The following is an 8,708-nucleotide window of genomic DNA, read 5'->3' as shown; positions in this document are numbered from 1 at the left end:
CAGGATGCTATCAAACTAAGTTTCCTTTTACATTTTCTAGGCACTTCCCTTTCTCTGGAGGTGATACGAATACAATCCTGTCCTGATAGTGCCTGACAGCCCAATAGCACCTTATTTCAATGTGACTAGTTTGGAATGTGAGGATGTGACTGTTCGCTTCCTAGCTTATGGCTGCCTCTGCTGCTTAGCCAAAGGCTTTAGCCTAAGAACAGGGCCTCAAACTGTCACAGTAAGAGAAGGCCGTTGTTGGGGACACTGGGGCATGGCCACTAGGTAACTCGAGGGGATGGAAGACCACGAGTGTCGATGAAGCCCGCTCGCACTAGGCCCCGGTGTCCTTGGCCCCCCCTCCTGCCTGGAGGCACTCGCAGCAGCTCTGCGTACTAGGCCCAAGTGTCCTTGCCCCCCCCCCCCCGCCTGGAGGCACACACAGCAGTTATGCTGAGGATCTGCAACAATATGCTGCAGAGTCAGACTGCCTGAAACTAAGCAAGGCCAAACAGGGCAGATATGGAAGAACAATGCTGAATAAAGCAGCTTTATGTATAGTTTAACAAATGATACAGAGAATCAGGGAACTAGCTGGGAACTGGATTGGCTGGCTATATGGATACTTGGGGCAGCTTGCTATTGGATAAGTATGCTGGGAAAAAGGATGTATAAAAGCCTGTGTAACTTCCTGCTCTGTTGTGCAGGATTTGAGATTCTATTCTCCCTGTACCTTTTTGCAGCTGCAAATAAACTTTTCTGCTTCTCCACCCCGTTGTGATTATTGGGTGTAGCACACCGGGTAACGAACCAACTCAAGCTGTTGTTCAGCCTCTCGGCACTGGGTGTCGGCAACACCCTCACACCAGCAGACAGTGATTTTGATTCTTTCTTTTATACCTCTAGAACTAGCCAAGTGATAAGAATACCCCTAAATTCTTAAAGTACAGGCCTTTGCAGACAGGCCTGAATATCTATATCCTAACAATGAGCATGTGGCAGCAGAGGGTGCTAGAGCTGGCCCAACAGATACCACTGAGGGGGAAATCTTCGGTGACAGTGCATGCAGCATGTGCACACCTAACGTGGAATGGACATGAGCAGCACATCTTGAAGAACAACAGTTAAGGAAAGGTTAGTCACTTTTCTTTTCTGTGAGGAGATGGTTGTGGTTGCAGTCATCTGGGCTCCCCCACAGGTCCAACAGACTATCCAGTACCTCCATTTCTAAAGTCTCTCTTTGTTTTTGGATAAGATGGACGATAGGCTCCATAGCCTGAAAGATTCCAGGGCAACATTAAAATCACTTGGAATCTATACTCTGGCAACAAAAAGGAAACAGTTCCCTCCACAACAGTCATGCAGACACCAGGGATTTACTCCCTGTTCTCAAGATCCAACAAGGAGAAAGGATAGGAGACAACCTTCACTACCCTCCTCTTCAGCATCAGTATGTTCATCCTTTCCAGCTACCTCATATAAACAGGCATTTTGATGGGTTGGTCCAGGGCAGTGAACCAGTTACTTTAGTTCCATCTGTTTCCCACCTCTTGTTTACAAATTGCTTATCTGCTTCCTAAGTGTTTGGGCCCATGTAACATCAGATCTGTGGGTCTCAAGCATGATCAAACTGGGATATGTCCTCTAGTTCATTTCTATCCCTCCTTCCAATCCCTTGTCTCTCTTCAGGGACCCCTCTCACCAGACTGTCCTTCAGCAGGCGATCCAGTCACTCCTTCAGGCATGGGCCATAAAGGAAGTGCAGTTGTGCTTTAGGGGAAAGTTGTCTACTCCCGCTACTTTCTTATTCTCAAAGCAAAAGGAGATCACAGGCCTATTTTAGATCTAAGAGAGTTGACCAAATTCCTGAGGAAAATAAAATTCCTCATAGTTACCTTAGTTTTTCTGAGACTGGTATGAATATATTTTCCACAGAATCCACCCTTTAACTGTTCAATACTGCTCCAGAATATAACCAAGCTGAAAAATTTTTTTAAAAAATTAACAAAATGTCCTCCAAAATTTGAAAAACAGCTTAAAACAATAACTCCCAGAAGTGAGAACTACTTTAATTCTTCAACTGGTTGTTAACACTGAAACCTAATAATTACTGTTCTAAGGCTTTTCTACAACTAAAAATTGAAATTTCTTGACTTTGAGGTGATTAATGGCACAACTTTAATCTTCTCTTCCTGAATTTTTTTGAGGGAGCAAATATAAATTGTTATATGGAAAACAATGTAATATGTAGGTTTAACAAATAATGTTGCCAAATCAGTCAGTAAAATATAAAGTGACACTAAGAGAAGCTCTGTATAAAAGTAAAACTGGAGAGATGACATACTTCTTCTGTTAAACTCTACCTCTTTGGAAAAGTGGAATCAGTTTTTTGAATGGAGCATAACTGAGCACTAAATACTAAATCCTGACTGTGAACAAGATAAATGTAGGAACATAAAAAGACAATATATGCTTTACTTGTATTACCTTTCTACAAGACACTGTGTGAGAAAAGCAGTATTCACTCTGAGAAGTAAACATAAAATATAGGAAAGTTGAAAAAGTACTGTTTGTCTTGTAACGCCTGTGTGCTTGAAGTGGCACTCTGGTCCCCTCTAGGGTGGTTAGGCCCCTGAGCGATCGATGAGCCTACTGCAGCCTTGGCTAAGAGATATGTGTCTTTTACCTCATGCATTAGCAGCTCAGGCATTTAGCTCCAGAGGGTCCCTGGTTTGATCACTGCTGCCGATTCCCCTTCATGGGTCAGTGTTACAAGTGCCAACTCCATGGGATTCATGGAGAGATTGTTTCCTTGAAACTCTGTCAACATCAATGAAAAGTAGAGTCATGAGTTGGCAGAATGTGGCTTGCAGATGGGGGATTCATAGATGGGAGGTTTGGGGGTGGAACAAGAAGGAGCAGAACACAGCCTGCTGAGGAAAGGCTTGAGGGGGCGATGCACTGAGGGTGGTTTGGGAAGTGGAGCAGGGCCCATGGGGACAGGGGGTGACTTAGGGAGGCATGTTCGCTTTGCCTGAGACAGATCATACCTGCAGGGGCTAAGGGAATCTGGGCTGTGCCCCAGAGAGGAGAGCCACAAAGAGAGGGCTGGAGAGGCAGCCAAATGCCAGGTTAAGAACAGGGGGGAACCCCCAGCCCTGCCCCATGTAACCAGGACAGCCAGAAACCTCTTGCCAGTCCCCTACCAGCTGAGAGACACCAATAGAGCTGCTGCCAAAACTATCTAACTGGAGAGGAAGCACCCAGCATTGCTTCTGCTTTCTGTTCTGGACCTGGAAGTGTCCTCTTGCCCGAGCAGGGTGAGCACAGAAGCTAGTAACAGGGGCAGGTTCAGCAGAGTGCAGAGGAATTGCTCAGCTAGGCAAGCCGGCTTCACACTCCTTGCTGGGGGATTTTGATCAGTTAACATTTCAGTGGCCAAAGGCTCGAAGATCTGTTGACAGATGTTTTTTCTTGCATCACCCTCACCTAGGGACTGGCACCTGCCCTGATCACTAATGGCTTTTACTAAGCAGAAGATCAAAATTTTTCTCCATAAAGGCAGTTGTATCCTTTTCCCTTCCAGCTTCCCCACCCCATTAGATCTGGCTTTTCACCCCCTCCCTGCCACCAAGGAATCGAAGCTGAGCCCCAGTTACGGGCTAAGCCCCAGCTATGGGCTAAGGATTTATTCTGCCACCAGGCGCTCTAGTCAAACCCCTCTTCTCATTCATAGCGTCTCAGCCCAGGAAGTTCCAAGGACATGCCCACGTGAGCCGTAATGGCAGTACCTTGGCATAGTAAGAAGAGCGTGGGACTGATTTTATTAACACTGGTGAGCCTCCTATGCAGATTGGCAACTTCTTTCTCCGAATATCCCTGTAAGCGGCAGTGAAAGTTGCTAGATGTGTTCCTGCTCACTTTGACACTTGTTTCCTTGCTCGGGAAACCAAAACGTCACTAAGCCTGGTGACAGAATTGCTAAGTTGGCAGCACGGCATGGTGGGGTGGAGGAACGAGGCTGAGGGGGATTCATGTGGGAGCCAGTCCGGGTGGGAGCCACCAAGGTATCTTTGGGGGAGCGAGGCAAATGGGACGTGGCAAAGGGCAGGTTCAGGCGCGGGGGGGCAGGGTCTTGGGGCTAGGAGGGGGCGGGGATCGGATTGGGTGGCAGGTGGGATTGGGCCTGAGGCAGGGAGGGGACCAGGGTGGCACTGAGGGAGTTGGAGGGGAGGAGGCAGTTGAAGCAGAGCTGGCACTAGGGCTGCAGGGGCGGGGGTGGGGCTGGCACAGATGCAGTAGGAGTGCAATGGGGCAGGGATGGGTCTGAGGCAATAGGAGCGGAGGGGGCGGGGCTGGGCCTGGGGCAGTGGGAGGGGAAAGGAGGGGGCGGGGCTGGCCCTGAGGCCGTTGGAGCGGGGGCGGGGCGGGCACTGAGGCAATAGGAGCAGAGGGGGCGGGGCTGGGCCTGAGGCAGTGGGAGGGGAGAGGAGAGGAGGGGGCGGGGCTGGGCCTGAGGCAGTGGGAGGGGAGAGGAGGGGGCGGGGCTGGCCCTGAGGCAGTTGGAGCGGGGGCGGGGCGGGCACTGAGGCAATAGGAGCGGAGGGGGCGGGGCTGGGCCTGAGGCAGTGGGAGGGGAGAGGAGGGGGCGGGGCTGGCCCTGAGGCAGTTGGAGGGGAGAGGAGGGGGCGGGGCTGGCCCTGAGGCCGTTGGAGCGGGGGCGGGGCGGGCACTGAGGCAATAGGAGCAGAGGGGGCGGGGCTGGGCCTGGGGCAGTGGGAGGGGAGAGGAGGGGGCGGGGCTGGGCCTGAGGCCGTTGGAGCGGGGGCGGGGCAGGCACTGAGGCAATAGGAGCAGAGGGGGCGGGGCTGGGCCTGGGGCAGTGGGAGGGGAGAGGAGGGGGCGGGGCTGGGCCTGAGGCCGTTGGAGCGGGGGCGGGGCGGGCACTGAGGCAATAGGAGCGGAGGGGGCGGGGCTGGGCCTGAGGCAGTGGGAGGGGAGAGGAGGGGACGGGGCTGGCCCTGAGGCCGTTGGAGCGGGGGCGGGGCGGGCACTGAGGCAATAGGAGCGGAGGGGGCGGGGGCTGGGGCAGTGGGAGGGGAGAGGAGGGGACGGGGCTGGCCCTGAGGCCGTTGGAGCGGGGGCGGGGCGGGCACTGAGGCAATAGGAGCGGAGGGGGCTGGGGCTGGGGCAGTGGGGCTGGAGCGGAGCTGGCACTAGGGCAGTTGAGCAGAGGGGGTGGGAGACGCTGTCTCTGTTCTTGCTGCACGTGGTTGGCCGGTGTCTGTGAGGAGCCGCAGGGATGGGGCTGCAGGTCTGGGCCCTGCTCCTGCTCCTCAGCCCAGGTGAGGGGGGCAGTGAGTCTGGTGGAGATGCCAGAGCGGGTAGATATTTGAGGTCATGCTTGCAAGGTGGAGGCCATGCAGGGAAGGGGGGAGCCAGGAGTCAGAGCAGGGTTGTGAGGGAAAACGGGGCCAGAACAGGAGGAGGAGCAGGACTGGGGCACAAGGAGGGGAACAGGGGCTTGAGTGGAGGGGGAATATGGGGTCTTGGGGGCAGCAGGGAGCACTGGGGGGTAAATCAAAGGGTGGGGGATTTGTGAAGCCAGAGCAGGGTGCATGGACGGGGGATTCAGGAGGTGTCAGAGTGGGACTAGGAGCAGGATTTCCTGAGAGCAGGTCAGGGCCTGGAACCAGGCAGGAGGCAGAAAGGGGCTGTGGGCTTGAGGGTTCATGGAGGCAAACTGGGAAGGGGGCAAAGGGACTCTTTCGGGGGCAGGGAAAAGTGAGCACAGACGACCAAGGGGGAGGCTCAAGGAATGAGGCAGGGAGAGATTAGAACCGGGGCAAAGGGCTGCGAGGCGTATGGATTCTGGAGTAGGTTGGCCCAAAGCACCCGCTGGAAAGGGGTGAGCTGGAAAAGGGGCTGGCTGGGAAGTGGCTGAGGTGACGTCTCTCGAGGCCGGTACTTGGCTGGTGTGTGTGAGGAGCAGTGCAGTGGTGCTGCCTCCTGGGGGTTCCATGGCCGGGCTGATGCTGGGACTTTGCTCCTGCCCTTGGTCAGATGAGTTTAGGTGGGGAAGGGGTAGTGGTGCCTCTCGTGGGGAGGGGGAGCAGTGTGGCGTTGCAGGGGGAAGGGAAGAGGGGCAGTGAGGTTGGAGGAGAGACGGGGAGGGGCCCACCAGGTGGGATTGTTGTTGCCAAGAAGGCCCAATGGCATTTTGGGATGTATAAGTAGGGGCATTGCCAGCAGATTGAGGGACGTGATCGTTCCCGTCTATTCGACATTGGTGAGGCCTCATCTGGAGTACTGTGTCCAGTTTTGGGCCCCACACTGCAAGAAGGATGTGGAAAAATTGGAAAATGTCCAGCAGAGGGCAACAAAAATGGTTAGGGGGCTGGAACACATGACTTATGAGGAGAGGCTGAGGGAACTGGGATTGTTTAGTCTGCGGAAGAGAAGAATGAGGGGGGATTTGATAGCTGCTTTCAACTACCTGAAAGGGTGGATCCAAAGAGGATGGTTCTAGACTGTTCTCAGTGGTAGCAGATGACAGAACAAGGAGTAATGGTCTCAAGTTGCAGTGGGGGAGGTTTAGGTTGGATACTAGGAAAAACTTTTTCACTAGGAGGGTGGTAAAACACTGGAATGCATTACCGAGGGAGGTGATGGAATCTCCTTCCTAAGAAGTTTTTAAGGTCAGGCTTGACAAAGCCCTGGCTGGGATGATTTAGTTGTGGATTGGTCCTGCTTTGAGCAGGGGGTTGGACTAGATGACCTCCTGAGGTCCCTTCCAACCCTGATATTCTATGATTCAGAGGGTGACACAGCAGGAAATGAGGAGCCAGGCCCACTGAGTTTTTGGGAGGATGAGAATGATTTTGTGAGGGCAGGGGCAGAACAGGATGGGGGAGGAGGGGGAAAGGTGTGGAGTAGGGAGTTTGGGGGTCATGGCTGTGGTCAGAGGTAGTGTGGAGGGGTAGGGCAGGACCCACAGAAGGCTTGAAGGATGCTTGAACAGGGAAAGTGATGGGGGATCCACAAAGAGTTAGTGTTTTGTAGTGGAGCCTAGGCATGGTGATTTTGAAGGAAATAGGGTTGCTGAGGGGGTTTTGGAGCACTCCAAGGGGGGGTTGCATTTCTTATTTACCAGCTGGTGTTTGATTTTTTTTATTTGAGATTTGTGTCAAGCTCTTTTTAGAAGGAAATTCAGGTTCAATTAAAAATGAACAAGCCACATTTATTTTTTTTATTAAGTTGAATTAGCTTGAATGTTCTGGATATGTAAAATTGTTAAAATGTTTTTCATTTAAAACAGATCTATTAAAGAAAGTAACTATTATCAGGAGTTGGTGAATTAAGTTTCATTGTTTGTGGTCTCTGTAGCCTTCAAAATTTTAGAACCAGTAGAGCTCCTCCCTTCATACATCGTCTTTATTCATATTATGAAAGAGGAAAATGAGTTTTTGTTTTTTAATCTCCCATTGGTTTCTTAAATTTGAAAAAACTAGTCATTGAACTGAACTAGTTGAATAAACTGAAATTAAGAAAATATTCTCTCTGCACCTGCAGAAGAGGATACTGGTGTCAAAAGCTGGTTTAGAACTTCAACAAACTCTGGTTCCCCATGCTTAGCCAGTGACTTCCACCAGTTCAATGGTTTGACTTTCTTTAAACTTTGCAGCAAAAATGTACTGCTTACTATTGTTGTAGTTAAATGATTTTAATAGATTATAATAAGTTTAGGCCTTTAACACAGGTTGTTAATCTCAAATTTAATTTTAAATTGTTTATTTTTAACAGAATGAAACTTTAGTTAATTTTAAATTAAAAAATCTTATTTAAATAAAAAATCTGTGTTTTTTTTTAAATCATCAATTTTTAACCACCTTTTATCCAAATAAAGGAAGCAAGGTGGTCCAGTGAGGGTTTTGGCTGGCTGTGGGGGTGAGGAGAGAGGGCCTGCTGAAGGGGGAATATGTTTGATGGGGGGAGAGCAAATCAGGGTGATGAAACAAGGATGGGAGGGGCCTGCTTGAAAAATTAACTTGAGTTGGGAAAGAGAAGCAAGAGAATAGTAATGCTCTTTTCTCTGTCCAAGCTCCTCAAATGGTTTACAAATATTATTGAGTTAAGACTTCATCCCCCTCATTTCCCCTTGAATTTTTCCTCATTAACATATTGTACAGAGTGACTTCTGTATAAAATTATTTGCAGTGCTAGTTTGGTAGAACATATCCCAGTTATTATAAACTTTAAATATTGTGTTTTGTCTTTGTAACTATTTCTCTTTCTAGGATTTTCTGAGACCTCAAACTTTTCTTATTCTGAAATAATAGTGCCAAAAAAGCTTGAACCAAGGGATGGCATTGACAACAAGGTAGTACTGCTCTTTTAGAAAATGTTAATTGCTATGTTGCATCAGACCAATGGTCCATTAATCCTATCTCTGACAATGGAAGTACCAGATGCTTTGATGGGAAGTGTAACACCTCCATTAAAAAAGTGTGTATTGGGGAAAGTTTCTTCCTAATTCTGAGCAATTAGTGGTTTGGGACTGTTCTAAATCACAAAGGTTGATCATCCTTAATACATTTTTATCATTGCCTGTGTGACTGCAGTTGATATTTTTATTAGAGGAGCACAGTGGGCATTAATAACATAAATCATTTGACTGTAGTAAAAACATATATGGCTCAGGTGAGAGACTCTCCCTCGCA

At 49.9% G+C, this 8,708-nt stretch overlaps 1 protein-coding gene across 1 annotated transcript in view; it reads left to right on the top strand.

Moving 5' to 3' along the window:
- Positions 1 to 5,197: 5,197 nt before the first annotated feature.
- Positions 5,198 to 8,708, top strand: part of LOC311514748 (disintegrin and metalloproteinase domain-containing protein 20-like) — a 135,819-nt gene continuing 132,308 nt past the window's right edge. The window contains exons 1-2 of the mRNA XM_084617441.1: positions 5,198 to 5,333; positions 8,286 to 8,368. Coding sequence (XP_084473567.1) covers positions 5,291 to 5,333; positions 8,286 to 8,368 — 126 coding nt within the window. The 5' untranslated portion in view covers positions 5,198 to 5,290. The remainder of the gene's footprint in view (positions 5,334 to 8,285; positions 8,369 to 8,708) is intronic.

The sequence above is a fragment of the Lepidochelys olivacea genome (genome assembly GCF_965140295.1).
Source record: "Lepidochelys olivacea isolate rLepOli2 genome assembly, chromosome: 1".
Taxonomy (NCBI): domain Eukaryota; kingdom Metazoa; phylum Chordata; order Testudines; family Cheloniidae; genus Lepidochelys; species Lepidochelys olivacea.
Note: the sequence above shows the minus strand (reverse complement) of the source record. Positions and strands in the feature narration are given on the sequence as shown.